At 36.3% G+C, this 27,121-nt stretch overlaps 1 protein-coding gene across 2 annotated transcripts in view; it reads left to right on the top strand.

Moving 5' to 3' along the window:
- DENND1B (DENN domain containing 1B) overlaps positions 1 to 27,121 on the top strand; it is a 147,360-nt gene that overhangs the window by 109,126 nt on the left and 11,113 nt on the right. For both annotated transcript variants that reach the window (XM_054285843.1, XM_054285842.1), the window contains 6 exons: positions 7,306 to 7,407; positions 11,220 to 11,310; positions 15,272 to 15,312; positions 16,166 to 16,234; positions 18,398 to 18,454; positions 19,251 to 19,361. In XM_054285843.1, coding sequence (XP_054141818.1) covers positions 7,306 to 7,407; positions 11,220 to 11,310; positions 15,272 to 15,312; positions 16,166 to 16,234; positions 18,398 to 18,454; positions 19,251 to 19,361 — 471 coding nt within the window. The remainder of the gene's footprint in view (positions 1 to 7,305; positions 7,408 to 11,219; positions 11,311 to 15,271; positions 15,313 to 16,165; positions 16,235 to 18,397; positions 18,455 to 19,250; positions 19,362 to 27,121) is intronic.

The raw sequence follows: 27,121 nt of genomic DNA, 5'->3' as shown, positions 1-27,121 counted from the left end.
ATTTAGAGATGAATTTCATCCATCAGTCCAGACTATTTTTCTTGGAAACTACTGGTAGTGGTTGCTTTGATCAAATGCACTGAGATGACATTGAGTGAATCAAATTCTGAGGATTGGATGTTTGGTTGTCTGATGGATTTAGATAAATTCAGATTTGACAGGAGAAAATCATCCTCACTTGAGGAATCAAGTTAGTAAAGCTGGTAGGTGTGTGGAGCATGGGTGGATATTTGTGTGGGGGTGGGAAGAGCGTTCTAAGGACCTATGGTATTCCTTGATGGAAATGGATAGGATAGTTATTAATTCCAGAAGAGGGCTTTACTGGGAGGATCTTTAAAATACAGTTTGGCCCTTAGGTCTTCCTTCTCCCCAAGTGGTTCTCTTCCAGGCAGTCTTTTGTGCCATGGACATTTTGTTTGCAGAGGAGCTGCAAAGCTGTGCCATTAGGAGCCACTGTTGTGAGAGTGCAGGTAACCCATGCAGGCATGCAGTCATGTACAGCTTTAGTTCATGTGCTGGTGTTTAACAGCTGTCTTACAATATGGAAATCCCATTTGCATTTCATACAGAAAGGGCTGCACCTGTTTTAGAAATTGCTGGGTTTCAACACACTGCTTGTTTCAATAAAGCAAATAATTTCAACAAAACAGATAGTTATCCTTTATTCCATAGTGCCATCACCTGAATGTAGTTCTCTCCTTAGTCTAAAGGTGAGGACATTAGTCCATGCCAACTCATGGCAGCTTGCAGTAAGAGCTGTTCAGTCAAAAAGTGTCTTTTGGACACTTAGGATATGTGCAAACAGAAGGATGTCAGTCTGCTTCTGTCCTTAGCTCTAGTCTGACCAGAAATAAGCTTCTGTCAGTCCTTTGTTTTGGTAAATGTGGAACTGAGTGTGCAAGTTCTTTAGCAACCCGGTTAGCATCTCTTTTGAAATGAGCTCTCCTTTTAACTGGTTCCCATTTTGTTTCAGTTAAGCTGTTGGCATATCTGAGATCTACATTTGTACTGTATTGGAAACCATGCACTGTGCATCATTTCAACTGGCAAACATTTGTCAAAATGACCTTTGAAGTCTTTCTTTCTGCATTATTTTCTTGTGCAGATTTATCTGGTTTTGGCTCCGCTGATTGCATATAAGAAAGATATTTATGAAACCATTGTGGCCTGATTTTTTTTTTTTAAAGACAAGTTATTTCAAAATATCTTTGCAGGCAGAAGTCTGCTGGCAAATACCAGCATATCTTGGATTGATATCAAGTTGTTCAAAGACAAAGCATATTTAAAAATAAATAAAGCCCCCTTGTAACTGTTATTTTGAGCATTCACATAATCTTAACTAATTCAGTATTTCACAGAATTTTTATTGTGAAAGAAAAATTTACTTCACTCTGGGTTAGTAGAAATTAAGAGGATTTTCACATGATTATTCAGCTCATTCTGCATTTGCCTTTTCCTTTGTGAATTAGAAAGCTGAAAAAAATCAAATCACATTTGGCTGTATTAGGAATTTTTGTCAAGAGTCTCAAAGCTTGGTAACTGCTATTGCAAAGAAAATACTTCCCTTTGTTTTGGAGTCTGTGGTGCCTGGTCTAATAAGGTAATTTAAAGCACAGCTACAGACCTAATTTACATTCTTTCAGGAACTCAAGTAGTATTTGTGTAGAAAGTTTGTGGGGGTAACACTTAAATAAAAATATTTTCCATATAGATTTGAAATACTCTTGCTATAAGTAAACTTATATTTTCAAAATCAAGAACTGAGGTGTTTTGGGGTACAGTTCTGAGGATCAAAAATCTCTCAGTGAAAAATAAAATAATGTATTTGGACATTTATCAATTGCTTGAAAGTTGAAAAACATGTCTAAGTGAACTATTTTCCTTGCAACAGTGTGTCCTGTATGATTTCAACTTGAAACATGAAACAACTGTCATTAATATTCACTTTGAGTAAAGAACAGCTTTAATAGTGTCTGTACTCATCCAACACTTCACTCCAAACGCTGTTCATCACACTGAACACTCGTTCTGTGCAACTGTTTGTTTGCAGCACAGGACAGATTCTCCCCGGTATAGCAATATGTCTTGGACAAACGTCTCGCAATTATTGAAAAAAATGATTGGTGAAAGGCAAAATGGGAATCTTCAGGGGTCTTGCAGAGAGTTCATGGGCCTCCAAAGGACCATATGGAAAATCTGACTACTCAAATACAGACAGGAAATATGACATGTAATAGAGGAAGTTTATAATAATTTTTTGTGCATGTTAAATGATAATGAAACAATCCAGTAAAAGAAGAAATAGCTGGTTTTTCTGATTTAATCATTACTAAATTAACCTGTCACATTGATATAACTGTTAAGAGTAGTTTTTATATGCTACACTTTACATTAGCAAATATTGTGTAGTAGGAGTGGATCTGTAGAGCAAAGCAGCCCAACTAGTGCTAAGGACCTGACATTCACACAGTGTCCATTTCTGCCTTCACTGGGGTTCTGGTTCTAGTCTGGTGTTGAATGCTGAATACCCATGACTAGCTGGAACTCTGCTTTGGTTTAATCCAGAAGGAATCCACCTCACACATGGTTTGTGGAGATGATTGAAAAAATTTCTTTAGTGCTATTTGGTAAATGACCTAAAAATAATCCAGAAAAAAGTATTATCAATGGAATGGTGAATTGTAGTGGTTTTGTATATGGTCTCCTTCACATAAAGGGCTGCAATCCATTTTGAGATATTGTTTACTTTGAGTGCCCACAACTTGGCCTTGAACGTTGTGTTGCTCCTAATTTCTTTGAGTAGTCCAGCTTTTGGGGATTTCTTCTGTATAATACTGCATGTTCCATGTTTCAGAATTGAAGGCATAGGTGGGACATAGACACAAATAGGGCAGTTGTGAAGTTTGTGTCATTTTGTTATCAGGTTATGTGTGATGTGTTTTTCCCAGCTATTTTACTTTACGCCTTCTTCCTGCGTGTACATGGGCAGAAGAAGGCAAAGGCTAGTACATGTTTTTCATAAATCATATGCAATATGGTCAGTTAATAAAATATGTGACATAAAGAATTCTTTAAAAGAATTCTATTGTCTGTCCCAGTCTATGTCTGGAGAGGGAGTGGTAGATAAGAGAACAGAGAACGAGTAGAAAAACACTGAATATAACAATATTTACAATGATAGAGTATAATTTCCCCTCTTTTGGGGATAAAGGCCTTGAAGCTCTGGATCTTAAAAGAAATAAAACCAGAACAGCTTTGTTTCAAGTTGTGATGGCTATAACATCACTCATCAGAAATGAAATGAAGAGCAAAGGCTGCTGGCTTGCTCTGGAATGCTCAGCAGTAGGAGTTCAGGGAGGGAATAGGAGATAACCAGGATAACCTTCATGGTGAAGATGGCACAGCCTGTCAGACCTCTCTTTAACTGATTGTTAACTGGATGCTTTGGGCCAGTACTGACAAGCAGTGACATCAGATGTTGTATTCAATTACAATGAATCAGAATAATACAAAAAAATAAATAAAATTTTTATTGGAAAAAATTATTCAGAATACACCTGAATTATTTGAGGATGAGGAGATAGTAAATCATTATAATTGAATTTCAAAATTGCAGATATCTCTTGCAGTGGGTATTGAGTTGTTTACCTTTGCCCCAAGAGTTAGGTATAAAAAGTACAGCAGGATACAGTAATGAAATGGCAGAACATCATTGGTGTTTAAATCCAGAAACACCCTTTGTAATACCTGTTATGCCTATTTATTTGAATTCTATAAGAATTCTATTTCACATGTTGAAAACCATATTGGTTCTTTTGTGTCAAGGACTGTTACTGGTCTTTTTCTGAATGTAGTTACTGTGCTAATAGGAGTTGGTTTTCGGTATAGTTTAACTGTAAGAAATATCAGTATGTCTGAATCTTGTTGGGTTTTTTGGCTGATTGCAAAAAATTTACAAATTTTGGAAAAATTTATTTGTAAATTTTCGCAGGCACATGCTCAGTTACCCCTTGGCCATTATGTCTGAATGTTATGACAGAAATTTTTAAGAAGAGGAATTTTAATATCAAAATGAAATTATATTAATTGTTGCAATCCAACTACTAGTGGGATGAGTCATGCTAGAGTGAGGCAATGTTTTCTGCAATAAAAAAGTATTTTTACTTCTTGTTCAAGTTAAATATCGCTAGATTTAGAAAGCACAGACACACCTTCTAATCTAGGGGTTTTTCATTCCTTTTAAAATGATCACACTGGTTTAGCTCAGTTTTCATGTTCCATTGAGGTCTGTATAAATAGCTTGCTTAAAATGTGAATGTAGCTTAGACTCAGAAATTCCTGCTGTGTGTGGCAAGCTATGAAAGGGGAAGAAAATTCTATAGCAACTGTTGTTAGAAGGACAGATATCATGTTTGGGCATAGATTGTTTGGTGTGAGTATTAGCTGTCTACTTTTCAGTACAGAGTCCCCACTGGGCTTAGATCGAACTTGTTTTGAAAGTACATTGTAGATCAATACAACAGGGGCCAGCTGATGGCTGAGCAGTTAAATATCAGTGCAGCATTCCTCCAAAACTCTGCTTCTAAAGGTAGTCAGCTGTATTTGCTGAAACAGGAATGGTATAAGCTTTATGTATGAAAACATTGAGAGCTAGGTTTGTTTATAGTAATTCAATAATTCACTTGTTGAATAGTGCTTCAAAAGGCTTTGTGTTTGCAAGGAATGATCTTGAAGATTTGGAAAACAATTTTGTTGGTGAGAACCTTGAACAAATAAAACAGCTAGGAGTTAATAGTGTTATTTAATGCAATTTCATTAAAGTTACCACAGATAGCCTGAGAAAGCTTCCATGTGGAATTTCTGCAGGTTTCAACAGATTTTCTCATTTTCGAGTGCTGAACAGGTAGGAGCTTTAAACCTACTCAAATTTTTAAATCAGTCTCACAGTCAGCAGGTTGAAATAATATGTATGACCTCTGGATGTGAACTCCTTATAGAATTAAATGAATTTTCAACAAAGAAATAGCTTTGGTTATTTTGTGTCTGAGCTGTACTGATAAGGGAACAGATGCACCAGTACATGCATTCTTACTAGGTATCTGAAACATTCAGTGACTACAGGAAAGTATTTGGGAAAATATTACAGCCATGCACTAAAAAGGAGCATTGAACTGTCATTTCCTGGTGTTCTCTTAGAAGGCTCCACCATGAGAAGTGCCGTCAGGAGAACTGGCTGGCTGCTCTCTCTTCCCTGGCTGGTGTGAAAGGGCAGAGCCAGCATGCCTGTTTTCTCTCCTGTAGGGAGATAACCTCTCCTTTTTCATCTATCCCAAGAGAACTGGGAGACTGGCACAGGGAACCATAGCTTAGCTTTTATTTTATTAAATAGTTTAATTTGAAAATATTTTCTCTCTTTATTCCTAAATTTAATGCTTCCTAGTATGTCATGAGCCATCATCTAGTCAGAGCTGCACTCCTACAAAGCCTCTGTATCCAGAAGTGCTTCCTTTGTGTAACAACAACAAATAATTAAATAAATATGATATATGTATGTGTGCGTGTGTATGTATATATAGGGAGTTCTTTTAATTTGCTGCCTTGAAATTTCTTGGAAGAGCAACAGAACTGAGAAGAGAGTCTGCCCTCAGGAGCACTATGTCTTATACTATGTCTTATGTGACTGTTCCATTTGTTTTGATGCACTTTGATTTGCTAAGTAGCTTGGGGTCATCTTCTTAAGACAAGAGTCTTTAGGAGCTCAAGAATAGCTAATGCAAAGTGGGTCAGGAAGGCAGTGCCATTTAAAGTACCACAAATATTTCAGGCTGTTTGGCAGATCCAGCATGCCCTGCATGTGTACAGTGTTCACCAGCTATTTTGGGATGAGTAGGGGGAATAACTTGAGTGCTTCTGGAGATTGGATGAACACAGTGCTGTGTGTTGTACTGAGCTGGGTTTGTGTTTCAGAGCACTGAGCTACCCTGGGACAGGGCAATGATTGTGCACATCTAAGTCTCTAGTTCTTCCAGTGAGAGATCTTTTCTAAAATCAGCTTCCATAAAGAAGTAAGGATGCAAGACTTGTTGTTGTACTTAAATACTTTGCTGGGTCAGAAAGAAAAGAAAGACTTGGAAGAAGGGAAGTTTTTGATAGTATAAGAATGGATTTTAAAATGACATCACAGTGGTTTTACTGCAACATTCCCTTGGGTCACACTTGTGCAATTTAAAAACAAGGTGTAAGGAGGAATTGAAAATAATTTACAACTGCTCCAGCAAACTCAGCTGAGTCTCGTGGAGAAAGTGCTTGGTGACACTCTGGAAGCAGCTCCCTGTAGTCAGCTGGAATGATGAAGTGCAGAAGTGCCATGTGGCGGAGTTAAACAGGGCTAGGAGCCCAAAGCTGGGGTGATCATGGCAATTAATGCATTCGTCTTTAAAGTGGCTGGAGCTGTTGTGAAGGTCAGTGTAGCAGCTGCCTTTGATCTTTCTTAGTGGTTGAGGTATCTTTTATGCTGTTGTGGGACTGCACTGGAGATGCAGCTTCTGGGTAGTAAAATTTCAAATGGTAGATTTGGGTGGGGCACGTTGTGGCATTCCAAGTCTTGTGTCTCAGATCTTTGGTAATTGTTGCTAGGTAATCATTTTGGTTTTGTAAATTTGGGTGAGAGGCCTTTCAGCTTTACAGTGAAATCTGATTGTGTACCTTCCTTGCCACGCAAACTTCATAATTACTTGTCCAGTTACGCCAAACAGCGTCAAGTATTTATCACAAAGTATGGGAAAGAATAAGAAAATTGGAGAAATGCTCCTCAGGAACATCCAGTGGTCTGTGGTCTGCATACTGAAGACAGCAAATTTTAAATGAAATTAGGGAATTTCATTTAAACAGAGGAAAGAATCTGATTGTTTATAAAGATTTTCATTAACATTTCTTTCTTTCAATGAGTGTTGTTTTCAGTTTTTTGCAACAAGCTCTGACTTTTCAATGAATACTTGTTTATCTTCTTTCATCATCCGAGGGTTCTTCACTTTTCCCATGTGGGAGAATAAGTTTTATTGTTTAAGTGTTAATGTTTAAACCTTTTTCATAAACATGTTTCAGTTTGTAGCCTTTGTTTTATGTAAAAATAAAATAGATGTGTGTTTCAATCATTTCCTGTTAAATCAGCAATGTATTTATCAATCTTCTCATGTCTTGGTAGAATAAATATAGAATTAATTTGGTGCAGACACATATTTTTGGACTGAATTACAGTATATATATCTATGCTCACCATCCTTACTTTTCCTCTTTCATTTTTAGGGAGAGCCTATAACTTTTTGTGAGAATAGTTTTGTGAAGCATCGTTCCAGTACAACTAAGCAGTTCCTGGAAACAGCTGTTAATCTTCAACTGTTTAAACAGGTATAAGAGGGCAAATGGCCCATATTTAAGGATTTTCTGTTAAAACAGATCCGTGTTTAAGTACATTTTCCTTTCTGTCAGCCTACAAAAGTCTGTGCTGAAATCTAAATACAAGTACTTTGGGTACAGTCATCCCAGATTTGTTGTATTTTTATGTCTGCAGTTATAGTTCAAAGGAGTGGTGGTGAAACTGAACAAAAAAATAACCCCAGGGTGCAGAGCCAGTGCAGCATCTCTGCAGAGCCAGTCAGCAACCCAACTAACAAGAAAAATCAGGGATCTCTCTGCTTGATGGTTGAACTTCATTTTCAGCTCTCTTGGCTCATGCCCAAAGAGCCTGAACAGCAGAGTGCTTAACTTAAATTGGAATTCACTGGTCTGTATTTAAAAACTGGATTCATCCTGCAACTGCAGTTTTGTTTTCTAGGCTTTTCGAAATATGCACACAGAGAATGTCACAAACCTGAGCTATAGGGGTGGTCTGAACAGTATTCTAGCTGATCTCTTAAAGCAGAATTTGAATTAATAGAGGACAAATTGTTGAATATCTGGGCACAGCTCAGTTATAGTTTGATTACAGTCTTTGAAATGGATTTTGTTCTTTGATTTTATTCTGTAACTCTTCTCTCTTTTCATCAGTTGACCCCATTGCATGAAAAGGGTGTTAAACTTATCACTAGACTTTTATGAAAATCAAGGAAAATGTGAATGAAATGAGAAGATTCATGAAAATATATATTTGCCTGCAAATGCCTGGAATGATTGATACATGAGAGTTCATGTTTAAATACTCAAGGGGACTTCTTTGAAGATAAACAACCATGATAGATTAGGGAAATCTATTATATGTAGAATCTTCTAATTTTTAAAAAGCATTTGGTGTTAATCAGAGGTTAGTGTCTATTGTAAAGATTTGGGTGAGGATGGTATTTTATACAAGCCCCCTGAAAACATGATCACAAAATGGGGCTCCTTCAGTTTTACTGTGGTTATATAAAATAAGCAATAAGAAATCTGAAACCTTTTGAAGTCTGGTTGATTGGATTGAAATGGGAAGAAGTAACTGATTGAAGTGTGGTTTACTCTGTGCAATAAGGTAGCATGAAATTTTCTTAATAAAAAGCTGCTTACAAGCAATGTTTCTAAAACATTATCACACTGGCAGTACTGAAACAAAACCTTTAGCTGCCATGAATGGGCTGGCTCTGTACTTACCCATTACACTTTAATGTGTTCAATTAAACAGAATCAGTTTACAATTTGTTTATAGCTTGTTTTAATTTTATTTCAATTGAAGGAAATAATAGAGGATTAAGAAATAGTAACAATTTTGATGATGTGTGTGGTTTAATAGTAGTAGTAGTTTTTTTTTATTCCTCTGGTTCTTGTTGCAAAGGTTACTCCTACTTATTCAGTTAATCCTCAGCCCAGCTGCATCTTCTCCAGTTTTTCCCACTGACAAATGAGCTGTTTTCAAAGTTGTTTGTATTCAAAGAGACCAAACTGTATTTTATTCTGCTCTGAAAGTCTTTTAAATAGAAAATAGTTCTTAGGGGCAGCCTTAAACTTAGACCAAGCAGAAAATTGGTACTTTAAATACACCCATTTTGCCATAATTGACAAGTGAGCTTTATTTGTGCTGTTCTATGAAATCCCTGCTTTGTCCCTTTAATTTGGTTATCATGGAAGGTAACTAACCTTTGTATCAAGCTGCAAACATAGTAATTAATAATGGCATCTAATATGTCAAATAGTTGTCATGAGTGTCCGGGGAAAATATTAATTCATTCTTAGAAATAGCCAGAAGCCTAATGCCAGATTATCTTCTTAAATAGTGTACTTATGTCAGCAAGGTAATCTGCAATGTTTATTGGGATTTTTTCCTAACATGTTATTAGAAAGTGTTACTTAGAAAAATAATTAATGAATGCAGAAATCAGAAGTCTTTGAAAATTGTTAGTAATTCAAATTTCATTTACCATCTTTATGAGCTGAGCTCTCTTCTTGTGAAATATAAACTGCTGTTTTGTGGAAATCACATTTATGATCTTTTCTTTGCTTCTAAGAACTGTTTGGTTTTAAAATTGATAAAATTACTTGGATACTCTGTATATATGTAGTCTCTCTTTTGGTTTGAGAACTCAAAATCAGTTGAGGATAATGTCTTTAGTCACCTTAAAATCCAAGGGTAACAAAATTGCTAGTTTTTCATTGAAAGAGGTAGTCATCCAAGAGTTCTTTGGACCTCAAAGTGAATATATTTCTTGGAAGAGCAGGCCCATATTTTTCAGTCTGTGGGTTTGAAAAATGGAAAGAGAAAACCCATAAATTTCATGTGTAATTCCACATGCTATTCTTTTCATGTAGCAGTTTAAGTGCAACCATTAACAGTAAATTACTCAAAAGTACCAACTACTACTACCACCACTAATAACACTTATCATTTCTTTTAAATAATGTCTCCAGTATATTTTTGCTAACAGTTCTCTTTGTCAGTATTTACATTAAATACTCAATTGGTGTGACCCTCTCATATTCAGTCAGTGTCTCAGCCTTCTGTTGATAGGATTTTACCAGATGATGAGTATGTCCATAAATCTTATGCTAGTTTATAGTATGGAATGAATTCATAACTTTCCCCAAAGAGATAATGTGGTACAGTTCAAAGGAAGGGATGGGAGTGGAGGTTGTTGGTTTTGGTTTTTTTTTTTTTTTTTTTGTTCCACAGCGGTAGCTAAAGGTGCTCTTATCTCATTTTCTTACTGTGAAATAATCCAGTGATCCCACAGTGGTCTGACCATGAACCAACCTATTTGGAAAAAGGCCAGCTTGGAGTAAAATGAAGAAATAAGAAGGAATTTAGACAAGGAAGAGAGAAATATCTTCATGCTTACCTTATTCTTGCTTCTGGAATTTTTGTACTTTGAGGAAGTTGTTTTTTCATGTCACTAGTCTGCTCATTGGCAGGCATCAGATTGTCACTGACATTGTTTGGATAATCAGTCATAAAAAATGATACAGCCCAATAATTAATTCTGGTTCATTCCTATGTACTGTTTAGTACCAGTGAATAACTCATAATTCTTGCTAGAAGATGTAGTGTGTAATTGGAAAATTGCTTTCTCACTTTATCTGTCAGACTTGAGTTAGCCTTTCCAAAACAAAAAGGGAGGGCTTGCTTCTTGAAAGAATTTTAAATCTATAGGAATGTGCTTGTTCTACTGCCTCGAAGCCTGATAATTCTTGAAAAGAATGTATTCATCCCTTCTGAGTGGCTTAATCGTTAATTTTCTAGTTTTGACTTTTTCTGACACACTTGGATCATTTCATCTATGTACATGCACTTATTTGTAGCTGCAATTTCATGTGGTCTTGCAGCTGAAACCTCTACATGAGGATAGCTGTTGGAATATGCATCTAAATAGATGCATAACCTAAATAAGGGTTAGTGCTTAAAAGGAGCCATGATTTCACAGCAGGACATCAAGGAATGGGTTGGTGACCTTTATATGGTTATGATGACAAATCCAGAGTTACTAGTAATTAAGGAAATAAATTATTTTCTTTCCATTAGAAAAATACAGAAAATAGAAATAATTTTCTTGATCTATACTCTATATTCCTGCTGCTCATAGTTACACCTGCTCTTGTGTAAAGATGTGAAGTCCATCTGAGAGCAGTGTATTATCCTTAAGACATAAATGGCCTTGATCATACAGATTCCATTGTAATGGACACATTTAAAATTCTAACACTGTGAAGCAACAGAAGAGACAAGAAAGTGTGTGTGACCCTTTGTTTTTCACCTCCAGTTTATTGATGGTCGGCTATCAAAATTAAATGCAGGAAGAGGATTCTCTGATGTTTTTGAAGAAGAAATCACAGCAGGAGGCTTTTGTGGAGGTACAGAATTAATTTGGGAGTACTCATTGACACTTCTTTGGGAACTGTTTGACATGATGTCCTCATGATGTTTTGTAAGTTTTAAACATCATTGATCTTTTTACTGTTCTGTTGTTTCCCTTCATTCTTGGAAAGGTTTTAGCCTTTAACAAATCACTGCTGGGATACACATTATTATGTATCTAGTTACACCAGTGTATTAAATATGTGATATTAGATATATGTGTAATATTAGATGTGTGCAATATTAGATATGTGTGTTTAATCCTGTAAAGTAATACTTCAGTGTAGGATGAGATATCACTATAGTGTTTACATTTTTAACTGTATATTTACATATATGATGCATTCTTTGTAAACTGTATTTTCAAAATAACTTTGACATTTGTGCTGCTTAACTTCTAGGTAATTATTTTTTCCATAAATGCTTCATTTTCTTTTCACATCTACTTATTCCTGCAGTGCGGAAATCACAGTGATGTCCTGAATGTTCAGGGAAATCTGCTTTCTCTAATGAACGTGTTACTCTAAAAAACGCAGAAGCTTTTCTACTTTTATATATGATCTGAGAAGGGACATGGAAATTTATCTTCTTTGTAAACAAAAATATTATTTCTTATGTTGTTTGCCTCAGTTGTGTTCACTAACAATTGTTACAACACTTTTCATATCAGCTAACCCATGTGGAGGAGTGCATTCTGAATCTAGGGCTGATTTTTACAGGTTTATGGAGTGATTTTCTGTTAAACATTTAGGACAGGTTTATTGTTATTTTGGGTATTGTCATGTTTTAAACCCAGCACCACACAGCTGCTCACTCTACTGTAGCCAAAACCAGCCCAGGTGTAAGAGATGGTTGCAAAAGATAGGATCAGTATATGCATGACTGTACAAATGCTATTTTATTGTTAGTCTTGAAAGTTGTGGAGAAGCTTCCTCAGTAGATGGAGGTTATGTGATTTGAGCAACTCCACTGAGGTGCAGATGGCAGCTTTGGATGGACTTCCTTTGCAAGACTGTCCTTGAATGGGACGCATTGAGGAGAGGATTTGGCCCCCACAGAGAAACTATCAAGTGCTGCAGAGCCATCTGCACCTCATGAAAAAATAACTTTTTTATTCTCCAAGTGCATAATTCCTTTTGTTCAAAATTTTTACTGCCTTCTTCTGCCTTCTGTGTCTTGTGCTAGGATCTAGCACATAATTTGGGGTTTTGTTCTTTGATCAAATTGTGCTAAGTTTTACAGAGATTTACTTCTTCCCTGCCATTTTAGGGTAAGTTACGCCGCTCTGCAAGCAGATTTGAGACTTTGAGCATCCATTATTCAGATAGGTGATGTCAGTATTCAGAGCTCGTTTGCTGACTGCAGTTAGGGGTCAGGAGGCTGCAATAAAACTGCAGTGGAAGTTAGATAAAGCTTGTTTCTTGGCTGTGCTCTGGCAGGCTGTGAACTGTGTCTCACCTGGCTCTGCTCAGGAGGGACCGCTCAGCTCTACTGGTGGCGCTGGGCTGCCTTGCACTGCCCGTGTGCTTTTCAAGTCAGACAAGCTGATAGTGCCAGGCTGTGGACAAATTGCTTAGGGCACATACTCAGTATTTACATAACTGCTGTCTCATTATTGTTATGAAGTGCAGGGCTAACAATATGTGTGCAATTGAAGGTGACATTTTGTGACGCTAATGGGGTAGAACTATGATCTCTTTGCGGACTTAACTCCCATCAGCTTCAGCAGGAAGCCCAGGGTTTGAAAAAAACAGGTGAAACCCAGATTTCAGAAAAGTCACAGAAAGTTACTGTTAGCTCCAAGCTGTTAAAAGGACAGGTGAACACATTCTTAGTGTAGACAGTATAATTTAAAAAGTACTGAATCAAATTCAAATAGAAAGTGTTTCTTTAAGTAATCTCTTTCTAAATTTGCATTTGTGCACATATACAAGTTTAACTAAACCAGAAAATTGAAGAATAAATCTTAAATTTCTTTTTTTTATGATTTTCCGTAAACAAACAATTAAAAAAGTGATCAAAACTTATTTCTGTGTCTACATCTGAAAATAAACTTGTGAGGCATCTTCATTACAGTTGCACTTTTTATAATTGAAATTTTATTTTATATTATTTTTTTTTTCTATATAAGTATAGTTCTCAAGAGCTTTTCAATACAAGAATATAGTGATGGATTGGTTTAGCACTCAGTTTTCTTGTAGAATATGTTAATTAATTTTTAATTACATTAATTTTACCACAGCAGCCTTTTTTTTTTATTGGTCTGATATCTAATAGAAGGAAAACTGAAAAAAATAAAAACATTTGAAACTCCCTTGTAATGGTAATTTGTTTTAAGAATTCAGATTTTTTTTTGCTAGGGTTTCAGGAGGTTCAGCTCTTGCTGAGGGAATGCAATGTTAGCATGGCTGTCTGTAGATAAGTATCTGTTTTTTGATTGTCATCCCTGAAGAGTCACTACATGACTAGATGAACATTAAACTTGGTCATTTGCTGTGATGCTATTTATTGTTTCTATTAATTGTTTAAGTCAGGTTGTGACAGAGAAAGATCAGCTGTGGAGAGAGTTAAGGACACCTCAAGACAGGTGATACGTGAACATTGTTGACAAGACTTGAAGTGACAAAATACCATGTTAAAGAAAGCATTTATGGTTAATGCAATATCATTAACACCCCAGCAGTGGTTGGATTTCACATTGTACATGTCATCTATGTGCTTCCTTCCCTGACAATTCTAGGGAACCACATCAAAGAAATGAAAAATTAGTTGTTTCTGCTTTAGGTTTGCTCTTTGCCATTCTTAATGGAATCAAAATGATCATGAGGGTCTCTACTCTCTAAGCAAGCAATGCTTTCATTTGTGCCATCATTCCTGAGAGTCTGGCTGTCTCAAAATTGCTTGTAAAAATTGAGTGGAATGGGTTGAAGTACCCATGATGAGCCTAAAGAACTCATGTTGCTTCACGTCATCTTGAAGACTGGGAATACCTTTTCCGATGATCCAGTTAGTTCTCTGAAATATTCTAGGAGTATGTTTTGGCTTTCATTAGCCATTGGAATAATTCTTGCCATGCATTAGTTAGTGGATTATGGGAACACTTGAGTTTTAAAAGCTGTTTAAAGTCTGTAAGGTTATATCAGTATGGTCCTTTCAACATGGCCAAACTGTTTGAAACTAGAGCGTTCTTGTCAAAGTGAATGTCGTGTATGGGGTCAGTAGCAGCTCTTAGTACTGGAGTATTCCAGTGACTGATGTATTCTAAAACTTTCTCAGGGATCATGGACCTAATCTTGTTGTTCAGCTGAAGCACCTCTGGGAAGCAGTATTGACTTCATCAAGTAGAATTTAAGGTGCTCCTCTGTGGCCAGTTTAGTCCTCAGTGGTCCCACACAAGTCAGTAGCTCTCACTTGCCTTTAGATGTTTTTTGTTCTGAAAGAAAGTAGATACAGTTAATAATTTAAAAGGATTTTTTCTCCACAAGAATGTATAGTTGTGACATAACCCTTTAACTTTTCTCATGTTCATACCTTGGCATGGTACCTTCTGGAGTCCATGTCATTTTTGTGTTTGAAAGTTTGCCCAGAGGGATCATTATGCTTGAATGCAATTAATAAATTATTCTCTACTTTGAGTTATGTTTTTCTTTTTATACTTTCTTAAAGCATGTTACCTTATCATCATTTTTGATTCCGCTTTTTACCTTAATTGGAATAAAAAACTGTGTGGTGAAAACAAGCTTTTATAAAGGAAATAGAAAACAAGCAATAAGAGATTCCTGAGTTTCTTTCTTAGTGTACACACACTCTTATCTTTACATTCCTTGTCTATCTGGAAAGAATTAATTGAATAAGTAATCCTCTAAGTACATTTTTTATTCTGATAGTGAAGAGGGTTGCAGCATTTAAAATGTTGAATGTATGTTTGATTGTGTTAATTTGACATTTCTCTTTCAGGAAATTCAAGATCTTATCAGCAGTGGATGCATACAGTGAAGGTATAAACTTGGTTAAGTCATTATATAGAGTGAAGTTATAAACTTGATTAAGTAATTATAATGGCCACCTTGTCCTTTAGGTCTCAGTCCTTTTCCCTACTTCCAGTAGGGAAAATGGTAAAAGTTTGTTCATTTGTGACAAAGATGTAAGTACATTCTGTAAGAAATACCAAGTCATAGTATTTGCAAAAATTGTTTGAGTTTTTATATAGAAGAATTTAAAAAAATTCCCATACACAAAACAAATGCCAAAATGCATGTTTTTTATGTCTGTATAGTCTAAGATTGCATTGCTTTCTGTATCATGCTGCATTCCATGACTCTGAATTAGGTGTGACAATTTGATAAGAAGCTTATCCCTTCTAGTAAATAGAAATTTTGTTAATATGGATTTGTGCCATTTGACTAGTACAGGACCCTTGGTATAACCTTGTTATTCTGCAGCATTAATAAAATACATTATTTTAGATTAAGAGAATTCTTGTTTGATTAAACGAGATAGTTCTTCTTGTCAGGTCAAAGTTTTTTTAGTTGCATAATAAATATGATAGGAACACATGAAAAATAGCCTAACATCTGAATTGATTTTGAAATGGTAACAGTGAATGAAGACTGAAAATCCATCATTCTGTTGGAGTGCCTTGATAAATGTGTCAGCTGTGGAATGACGTACTGTAACCCTTGTGTAGCTGCAGACAGCAGGCTGGGGAGGAAACACAGCTGTGCTTGCTCTTGCCCATTTCAAAGGAGGGTTGTTACTTCTTCACAGCACACAGTTTATTTTTCCTTGCTGTTGTCTTAAGGTTTGCCTTGTGTTAAAATATTACTAAAATACATTTTTTGTGTATTTCAGAAAGGCGGTGCACTGATCAACACAGCAATGACCAAAGCCACTCCGGCTGTGAAAACAGCATATAAATTTGTAAGATCATCTATTTCAAATAAATAATACATCAAAATACTGCAATTTCTGATAACCTCTCATTCTCTCTGAATGCTGAAAAACCTTAGCATTTTATATGTAAATTGCAAAGAAGTACTTCAGCCTGTAGAAAGTGTTGAGCTTCATTTGTTTTCTCATATAGCAGTAGGATTTAAAGTTATTTCAGGGTCTTCTAGATAGCTTGTACATAAAAATAGACTTTATCAAAGCATGAGTGTGCTGGTTTTCTTTCTGTCCTCATACACACTAGAAGCTTATTTGAATACATTTAGGTATTTGATACACAGCTGTAATTTCACTTTGGCAGTAAGTGCTGCACTATTAAGATGTGGTAAAGCATCAGTAATGTGTGCAGCAAATCATCTGCTCCTTTTTAAAAACGATAGTGGAATGCTCATGTTTAACTGGGTTTAATGCTTACACTTTTCATCTGAAAAAATCTCGTTTTTCAAAGACTGCCTACCCCATGATGCATATGAGATTATTCTGTATTATGCAGTATGGTAAAACAGCATTAGAAAAAAATGAACTGAGAAGTGTTTTAAAGTTGCTTTTATAATACAGAGGAAAAGATTTTTGGCTTCCTTTTTGCTTTTCCAAATGTTTCACTAGGTGGATGCATTATAAATAGTCCTGAATAAATCAGTAAATCAGTGTGTACTAGAGTATTTTAAGTAAAGTTTTCAAACAGAATTTTTAATTTTACATCACTTTAAAAACACAGCAGTCGTGGAAAGAAACAGGTAAATAAATTAAATATACTTCATATTCATGGACTCATTTATAATTTAAAAAATGGTTCATGTGCAAATTATTCTTCTTCATTTGCACTATCTTAGACTGTGGTTCAGCCTTCAATTTTGATAATTATGCCCTTGATAGTAAAGGTTCTTCAAAGTGAACTTCTGTATGTGCCAGGAAACTGCAGTAAACTTCTGAGGATCTTTATGTATATGATATCCATTTTTCTACCCCATTTAATTTCTTACATTGTTGTCCTTTATGGAGCCTACTACCAGAGGACTGAAATATGCATTTCCTAATTGCCACATAACTGATTGGGAACTTTGAGTAATGTCATTGGTACCATCCCTGAGAGTTAGAACAGAGCACTGCAAAATTCATCCAAATGCTGTGAGCAGGATCTGTAAAGTTTAAAGTGGCTTTCGGGTTAGCATCTGGTACATGGCACCCCATCGTGCTCTTACTGAGCTTATGGATGTATGATTTGAGGATCAAAAAGACTCTATGACCTCTTGATTCAAGAAATTTTTTTTCTGAATTTCCGTGTACAAAAAACTACAGGAAAATAGATGGCTTTTAGATATTTATGCCCTTGAATGTATTTTAAAACTCCTATTTTCAATACAACCTTGAAAACTTTTGCAGTTTTTTCCCATATTTTTTTTGGAAAGACACCTTTTTTTCTGTTAGGGTTTTTGATGTTATACCCTCATCCTTTATTTTGTTTCCTTCTCCCCCTTCTCTCACTCTCTCCCTCTTGTCTCATTTTTTTTTAGCCTAACAACATGGTATTCCATATTGATAATTCCTTTCTGTATTGAAGAATATTCTTGCTGTTTTCTATGCAACAATGATTCTTGTCTGTCTCTTTTAATGCATACAGAGTTCTCCCCTAAATAGCAGCACTGTGCTGTTCAGCAACACTGGGCAAAATCTCCATCTGCATATGAAATCACTTCATTTCTCTTAAGGTTGATGTTGCCCTGCAAGTTACCAGACTGGAACACTGTAGCAGTCATCTTAAAAATCTTCACATTTTTCAACATGCTTTATTGCTAAAATACCCTTTCAAATCGAAAGGAGCATTTCAAATAAAGGAGTTATATAGATGATCATTCTTAGCCTGTCCCTAGTAATAATGGAGAATTTTTGAGTATGTATGTTTTCCCATCACTGGCATGGATGTACTGAAAAAAAAATCCTTAAATTTGTGGGGAAAGCATGAATATAAAAAAATACAGTGGTAGTGCATGTTTGAAATTTGTGATAAAGATTATTTCCCTTTTCTATATCACCAGGTGTTTATAAAAAAGACAAAATAAGTATGGCATCATAAGGCATGTTCTGTGACTACAGCCAGTGTCCTGCAGAGCAATTTAAGTCTTTTTATTTCTCCAGGCAAAAAACCAGGCAAGGCAAGGAATAAAAGAAGTGAAGAGTAAGTTAAAACACAAGGTATGTAGGACACTTTATTTACTTTCTTAAACTGCTTCCTGTACAGTTTGAAGCTTATACTTTACAAATCACATGAGATTTGTGTTTTTAATGACTTTTGAAATATGCTTAGCCCTTTGTTCAACAATACATTTTTCATAACGAGCCCTCTGGCAACTATCTGTCATTCTATGCATCCACTGAATAATCTCTTTATTGTTTGCATATTTTATCATAGAACAACAGAGGTCTTCAAAGATACATTAAGAGGATGTATGTTTTCATAAAGTTGATTGCTTTGATATCACAATCAAAGCCTTTGCTTCAAGCTGAGAATTTGAGAAGGGAGAGTCTTGCAGTACACTGTATTTCAGGAGGTGCAGTTGTCCAGTTTTAGTTCCATAAGATACATGAACAATAGCAGTGTTTCAAGGTGAATGAATAGTTTCATTTTGCAAAAGCAACCTCACAAACTCAGAGTAGATGGTTTAGGCATTTTGCAGCTGCTTTTCCCATTTGGAATTTTGCTTCCATGTAAGATTTTTTTGTACAGAGAAGGAACCATTTTTTGATACTTATTGTGCTATTTTAAGAAAAATTTCAAAAGCATTTGAACAATTCAACTTTTAAATGACCATGCTGGTAAATCTGGCGTTTTGAAAAGATAAATTTGATTTTCTTACTACAGATGGTATTTTCATGACAGTAATGGATTGTGGCAAGATAATTTTGAATGCATTCTGCATGCATAATATGGAGGGGATGTTTGCAGATAATGATTATAAATAAAGGAATTTAAATCTGTTTTGTTGCATAGGAGAGTGAGGAAGAGTGTGGAACGTGTAGTGCTGGTGCAGTACAGACTGTTCCTGTCTACACATCGCATCCTGAGAAAAGAACAAGCTCAGAAAAACGAAGACTGGCACAGGTAAGACACCTGAAACTTCTGTTTGCATTCATATACATATAGGGAAAAATTTTTGCTGCTTAGAGTCGTGTGTCTGTGAATCTGTTTCCAAGATGATTTTCCTGTGTTTGGATAGTGTGACTAAAAGGCTATGTTTATAGAAGTACTGCTATGCTGTTTGTGTGGAGAAAAAAATGCTATTTGGGTTTCATCCCTGTTGAGAGGGGAAAGAACAAGAGATCTGTAAGTATGGATTTGAGATTTAATTCTTAAATACTGGTTTTGAGAAAGATTAATACATATCTATGAATAGACCAGAATGTATTTTTTGTGAGAAGCCCATCTCATTTATTTTAAGGCATATTAATTTTGTGTTTCTAATAAATTGTTTTGGCAGTCATATGGCCTTTAACCTTGCTCAGATAGTTGTGATTTATTATTTTCTTAAGTCAGCTAGTTCATGCAATGCTAATGTCTTGGCTTTTATTCTCTAATCCTTTCTAGTCTCGATTTGAAGTAACAGGTGTAGTGTCTCAACTTTGGCAAGTGTTTTAATGTTTTCAGATTCATTTTGGCAGTTTCATTTCAAAAATATAAACAAAGTAGGTTTTCTAACACTTTTTTTCCCTACAAATATTTACCTGCATATGTACTTATTTTTAGTATACAGGTATTTATTTTTACATTATATTGTTATTGCATGTTTTTAATACATGTGGATTTTTAATGCCTGTATCTTCCTAATGAGAATTAAGTATATAAATTCAGTCCAACCAATCTAGCAACATTTATTTTTTGCTCTAGGTATAATTATTTATTATAAAAATCTGGGTTTTCTATTTAATCAATTTGATTTTGAATTAGTTTTTATCAAAAGTTTCTGGAATGCAATTTAGAACTGGTGCAGATGATTGCTAAATGATGGTGAAATTGTACATTAGTATTAAGTCATTATTTTAAGTAAGGTTATAAATAATACAAAGACTTTCTGCTTCACTGATATGGTAGTGCTGCCTATTGTTATATACGGGAGTCTAGGGATACAAAGGAATATAATTCACCTTGGTACAATTAAAGATTTCTTTTGAAGGTGTGTGTTCAGACACAACAATTGAACTTTTCTGTGTTTTTGTGTTTGTCCAGCTGTACAGTGCTAAATCCTGTAATCATTGCAGTTTCTACCAGGTGTCCTTTAGCTTTGCAAACAAGGCAGGAGTGCAGATATGTGCCTGGCTTTGTTTCCATGCATCCATACATGTGTGTGTTAATGGATGGGTATGCACAGGACACACACGTGTTTCTGTGGGCTGAATTTACCAACAAAGCTGGGAACTGAGAGCCTCACAGGTTTGCCCTGCTCCAAACCAAAGGTGTCTTCTCCCCAGCTCTTGTCCCAAACATCACGTGAACTCAGTGGGCAGGAAGGGGCATGTGGGGATTGCCCTCCAAGAACTCCTTCACCTCTCACTCATTCAATTCTCCTTTTCCTCCTCCCCAAAAGCGAACAAACCAAAGGACTTCTGAAAAATAAGTCTGATGTTGCTACTCTTGTTTTTATTTTTGGTCATAGTGTTTGAATAAGATAACATAAATTCTTTATTAATGAGTGGTGATTTTAAAGTTTACATCCAAATAAGTATATATGTTAGTATTCACAGTGCACGTGTATGAGAGACCGTGTTTGATCTAGTACTGAATCTGCTGTTTAAAATAAGTGAAATTCAGTGTGCTGTTGTCAGATTTAATCCTTTTTCTGGTAGTCTTTATCCTGCAAACGAAACTCTTCACCGAGATCTCTAAAATTATCCTTACCAGTGGCTGTATCAGTATAAGGCTAGTGCTAGTGTGGAGTTCAGGCAATTTGATACACATTTAAAGTAAGGACTAGATAAACAATAAACAAGAGAGAGCAATTGCTTTTAATGATCATCTTGCTTCCAAAATAGAGGCACCTCTGTACGTTATTACTGTCTCTTCCATAATGAAACATTTAGAAAATTTTAAATACAAAGAATTTGGTGTCATATTTTATATCAGAAGTATGCATTGAGCTTTTCCTTCTCCACTTCTTGGAAACAGTTAAATTCTGAGATTTACCTGAGATGCTGTAAAACATACTTTGAAAAGTTATATTAGATATGAAAGTTTTCTTTACTGAGAAAGATAATTTTAAAAATTCATTCATAACAGGATTTGGGGGTCTGAGAGGACCTTTCCTTTACAATAGGAAGTGAGTCTGCTTTTACCCCAGCAAGCAGGAGTTTGTATATGGGTCTGCTAATTAGTATGGTTATTTCCTGTTTTGTTGATGAGGCTTTAATAAATGTCAAGGGTACAGCCATGAAGATCTCCCAATTAGGCTTTGCGTTTGTAAAACCCAGCCCCTTTGCTTTTGTGTGAGGATGACAGTTCCAACTGCAGCCTCAGCCTAACAGGGCTCAAGGGAAAGGATACTTCTCTGGTTTTATTGAAAACACAGCCAGTTTGGCCCAGGGAGAATACCAGCACTGGTCACAGTGCAGAGCCATTTTTAACAATGAATATTTACTAAGCTTTATCACTGCTGTCATAGTGACTTTATTGTATTTTTTCTTTTCCAGATTGGCAATAGGCTTAAGAAAAATCAGCAGTAAATTTTAAAAAAAATTATAGCATCTAAAATAGCTGTCAAAACCTAACCAGAGGATAAATAATTAAATGTGGTATTGCAAACTGAAGCGCTCGGCTTGCCCTACTATAATCTGCATTTTGAAAGTGTTTCCTAAAAGCTGGAGCTGAGGCGAGTGCACTGGCTGGTGCCCGCGTGCGTGCCCGTGTGCGCACAATTAATCCATGCCCAGACGAGCCGTTCCCTCTCTGCAGTGTTCATCTGAGCTTGCTCCTGCTCAGGTTCGCTGTTCTAGGCTCTTCAGACATGTGTGAGCTTAGCTATATTGGAAGTCAACATTAACAGATGGATTGCCCTAAGCAAGGGAAAACCACAACAACAAAATCTAGTGAAAGTGGAGATTGAAGCTTTTTATTGTTAAGCCTTGTTAAAACCTTGGCATGTGCACTGCTGTTAACTGTTTCATGCCTAGAGCTAATAATGTGTCTCGGATATGTTTCATCTCTTACATTAATTAGGAATGTAGAAGATACAAGAAATCACCAGCTAAAATTTTTGAAATAAAAGTTAATGCAAGCATGAGGTTGCTTAGGCTCTGTTTGCAGTATCTTGTGAGTGAAACCGCTGAGTTCCTTTAACTATTGATGAGCAAGGTAGAGCAGGGCATGTTTTAGACTACAGAGCATTCAGTGTTTGCATAATCTCTTAATTCTGTGCCATTTTATGCTCCCAGGTAATGCAGATTTCTGGTACACAGGGACCTAAATGCAGTAGGAGCTCTGTATAATTGTTCCAAATTAATATATAATTAAAAAGAGAGCATGTTTATTATGATCCTGTTTTGAATGCCAGGAAGATCTTGGTTTTTTTCATTAATATGATCTTTGTAATTTTACTATTATATCAGGTGTTGGGGTAGCTTATTAAAAATAGACCATGTCAGGATCTCAACAGTCATAATGTATTTCATGGCAAATAAAACACTCTGCAAGATTAGCAGAACACCAAATAAGAACTACCAGTTGCCTTTGCAGTTATTAAATTAGCAATGCCCCTTGTCTCTCAGAAAATGTATGTTCTACCTGTACCTTTAGGCACCTACTACTTTCCATCTGTAATAGAAATAGGCATGTGGATTCTAAGGGTGGATTTACCAATCACTGTGTCTCAGCACTGCTTTAAATGTTCCTATATTGACAATACCAAGTGAACTACTCACCATGACTTTGCAGAATCCAAATACAGTGTCTAAGAAGGTTTTTAAAACACTTTTAATAAAAATCAAGTTAGACAAAACTTTTTTCTTGGTGTTCTCAAAGAGAAGAGAGTTTTTTATATTTTTTTCTTTCTTTCCTTTTTTAAAGCGTATTGCAAATGGAGCTTTTTCACTTTTATTGAAGTATGTCCTAGAGACTATACAATATATAATTCAGCTTGCAGTAGGTGTGCTTGGCATCTGTTCAACAAACACAGTAAGTGTCAGGCAGGAAGATGTGTTCAGAATAACCTTACCTTCAGGAGTGCCCCATTTATCAATATCCCTACAATGGCCAGTAAAATAAACGACGTAATCATTAGCTACAAAGGACTTCTAGTAACTGATTACCCTCCTAACCTGAAAAAGGTGATGAGAGTGGCGATTCTGAAAAGAGGGCTATTCTGAAGAGTTTTTCTTTTTCCTGAAAGATAAGAGAGGAGATTGTGATAATGTAGTGCTGAATATACATATTCTGTATAAGATGACTGAATGTCTTTTAGAAAAATATCCACAGTCAGTCTCACAATGATTTCAGAAACTTAAATCTGATTAAGTACATTTACCTGTATTTGTATTCAGACAATGTGCTTGAGATCACATCTATGACTACCAACCACAAATAACACTGATTCTGTTGCTGGATTCTCATTGACTGCAATAGTATAAATTGAAAGATGTCATAAACAGTAAGAGCTAGTTTTTAATGTAAATCCCATTTTGCTTCTGTAAAATACAGTTTTGAACTAAGCATCAGTTGATCAGTAAATTCTGTTTCTTTAGCTAATGTGGTGTAATGTGAAAATATTGTAGACATCATTAGCTTCCTTTAATTTGGAGAAAAATCTTTTGTCTTATTGTGTCAAGTAAGATCTCTTCATTCTGCAAAACAGTCAGTTTTCCTTTTAATTAAAAATGAAAAAGCTAGGCTGCCAAAATTCAAATTGCAGATTACGAGAGTGCCCTCTTGTGGCTCCTGTTCCTTTCCAAAGTGGCAGAGCGCCGGGATCCTCTGCCTGTGCAATCCTTGCCTGCTGCAATGGAGACCTCTTAAAATCAAGGGGTCCTTCCTTTATTTCTGTTAAGTGAAATTACCCCTGGATTTTGTGCAAATTAAGCATTTACATGCTATTGTGTATCATGCATGATACTATTTTCAGGAATAGGGAATAGAGGCTCCCAAGCAGAGGTATAATTTCAAGATTGCAGACCCCTGTCCCTGCTTCCCACTAAAGAGGGACAGTGACTGTCCTCACCAGAGCTGTGCTGTCTGTTCTGCACCCATAAACCACTGTCAGCCTTGTGGCTGCTGTTCTTGGAGTTTTGCTGTAAAAACACTTGAGAAATCTCTTCAATAATTACCTTGATTCCAATTCAATTTAACAAAAAAAATAGATGGGGTAATGGTCAGGAAGTGGCTCTGGAATTTTTTTGTCACCATGTGGAATGCTTGGTTTTTCAGGGCAAAGTCATCAGCATATCTACCTCTGATTTATCCTACTAAAAGAAAAATTTATACAAGCAAAAAGTTTGCAGATTATTTTCCTGGCTATTGTAGCCCCCCTCTTTAAGTTTTATAATAAATAAAAATGCAGCCTTTCAGAGGGTCTTTCTTCTGCAAAAAAATGAACCATACTTGTATGTGTAGCACTGTTTCCTTTCTCTGAAGGATCTCAGAGGAAAATGGTCTTGCAGAGTATCTTCAAACTGGATGAACTTTTCTGTCCTCAGAATTTAATTGAAATAACCAATTAATTTTTTCTTCAGGAGAATTGATCAACATCTTAATGTAGCCAGTGGTATATTTTACTTTCTTTTGCTGTGTATCTTCTGTTTTCCACAAGTCATAGTTTTGCTCCACTAAATGAGGGAGCCAGGAGAGCCATCAGACAACAGTTGGAACCTGTGTGCTGACTTCCTTCCATGTTGCTTTTGCCTTCTGGCTTGAGGGTTTGAAAAGCACCACTTTACATCTAAAACTTCAGCTCTAGTATTCTATGTCCCTAACGTTTTTTTCCTCTCTATAATCCTGTATGTAAGAATGAGAAAAGAAAGAAGAATAAAGAAGTTCAGTTAATGAAAAAAGTTTGTCTGGAGGCAAAAGGAGGGAGAAATAGAAGAAACAGGAAAATCCTTTCCTGCAGGGATCTCAGCATCTCTGAGAGCCCAGATTCAGCCTGTCTAATTTTAGGTACTGCTGAAATGCTGCAGTTAGCAGCAGTGCTGCCTTAGGCCCTATCTGCAGTAAGTGGAGAGAGGGTCATGACTGAAGGACAGCTCAGCCCACCTAGAATCCCGATTGCATCCTGATGATGCCTCTGTCTTGCTTTGAATTGTCTCATTTGGGCCCAAAAATAGCTGAAATCAGTAACATCCAACTCCAAGTGCCAGCCAAATTCCACAGCACCTTGGAGAGAAAGACCTTATTTGTTGAGTAGATGACCCTTACTGGTGTCAAACTAGAAGAGGGACTCCTCCTTGGTAATTTTTCTGTTTGGAATCACTAGACAGTGTAGAAATGTGCTTGGAGTCAGTATTTCCAAGGCACAGTCTTTTTTCCTTGCAAATGTGATTAGTCTGTTTTCAAGCTTCCTATGGCACTTCCCTTAAGTAGGATCTTCCACAGTCCATTGGTCTGATGGACAGGGCTGGTGCTGCTGAGGTCTGGAGGCGCAGGGTGTTTGTGTTTGCCATCGCTTTCACATTGTACATGTTAATGTATGTATTTTTGATAGGTTTCCCTCTGAGAAAGTCACACGTGATCAGCAACTGGTGCTCTAAGCAGTGATTGTAGCATGAGACTGTTCTGCTGATGTAAGGCTATGATGCACATTTTACCCAAAAGATCAATTTAACCAGTAGTCTCTCTTTTATCTGCTTAGGAATTGTATCAAAAAGCACATTTCAGCCAAATAAACTGGATTTACAACCGTCCTGGTTCACTAAAGTCCCACACCGTGCACCTGAGTTACTTCCACATCTCTTGCCTTTCTTGTTACCACAAATCCATGTTCCTTTTTCTGGTTTTGTTCATATAAACATTTGTATGGCTTTGGACACTGATTACTTTTTCTTTTCTGACGCACATTCTCCCTTATCTTCCTGCTCTTCTGTCCACTGTGACCCTCTGAGTCCTCCATTCTATAATACTCCTTCCATCTAATCATTGAGTGTACATTAGGACATTAATCACCATCAGAAAAGGGAAAATAAGTGCTATATTTCTCCATTCTTGTAACTGCAGATTCTGCCTGGTGAATCTGATTCTTAAAATCATGCACAAAAAAATGAGCTGCTGGCTTTAGTTGTTGCAAATGGCACTGCAAATCTCCATGTCCTATTTGAAAAGACTAACACATGTGCGTGTTGCCAATGAAAGTGGAGGGATGGTGCACTCCCTGCAGCCAGAATGGTGTGTGGCACAGTGCCACGGTGCATCATCAGCTGAAAACGGGAGGGGGTGCTAAGAATATCCTCGGTGCCAGTGAGAAAAGCAGGGTTTGGCTGTGGGGAGGTGGTGCCTCACTCTGGGCAGTGTGGGGCCTCAGGCTTCCTGAGGATAAAAAGGCGCTGCAATTCCACAGGGAAAGTGGAAGGTTGCTTGTTGTTTTGGAGCAAAACAGAACTATTCTGAAAAAATATTTGTGGAAGCATGATTAATTGTTAAAAAGGAAGAGAAGCATTACACAATTCTGAAATGATACCTGGATTCAGGAGTCTAGCGTGCATAAATGGTAGGGAGCTGAGAGCTTGTTCATTTTTCACCACAGTAATTCAGAACCAAAGTAGTTACATGTGCTATCTGTGACTAAGTATCTCAACAAATTTATCATCTGTGCTTAAAATAAATCCTACCTCAGCAGAGGTATTAGGGTTTCCTATAACTGTACAATAGTCACTGGAGATCTCTGTGGCATT

Source organism: Melozone crissalis, unplaced genomic scaffold, assembly GCF_028551555.1.
Source record: "Melozone crissalis strain CALT ecotype California unplaced genomic scaffold, PUWL_Pcris_2 ptg000045l_1, whole genome shotgun sequence".
Classification (NCBI taxonomy): domain Eukaryota; kingdom Metazoa; phylum Chordata; class Aves; order Passeriformes; family Passerellidae; genus Melozone; species Melozone crissalis.
Note: the sequence above shows the minus strand (reverse complement) of the source record. Positions and strands in the feature narration are given on the sequence as shown.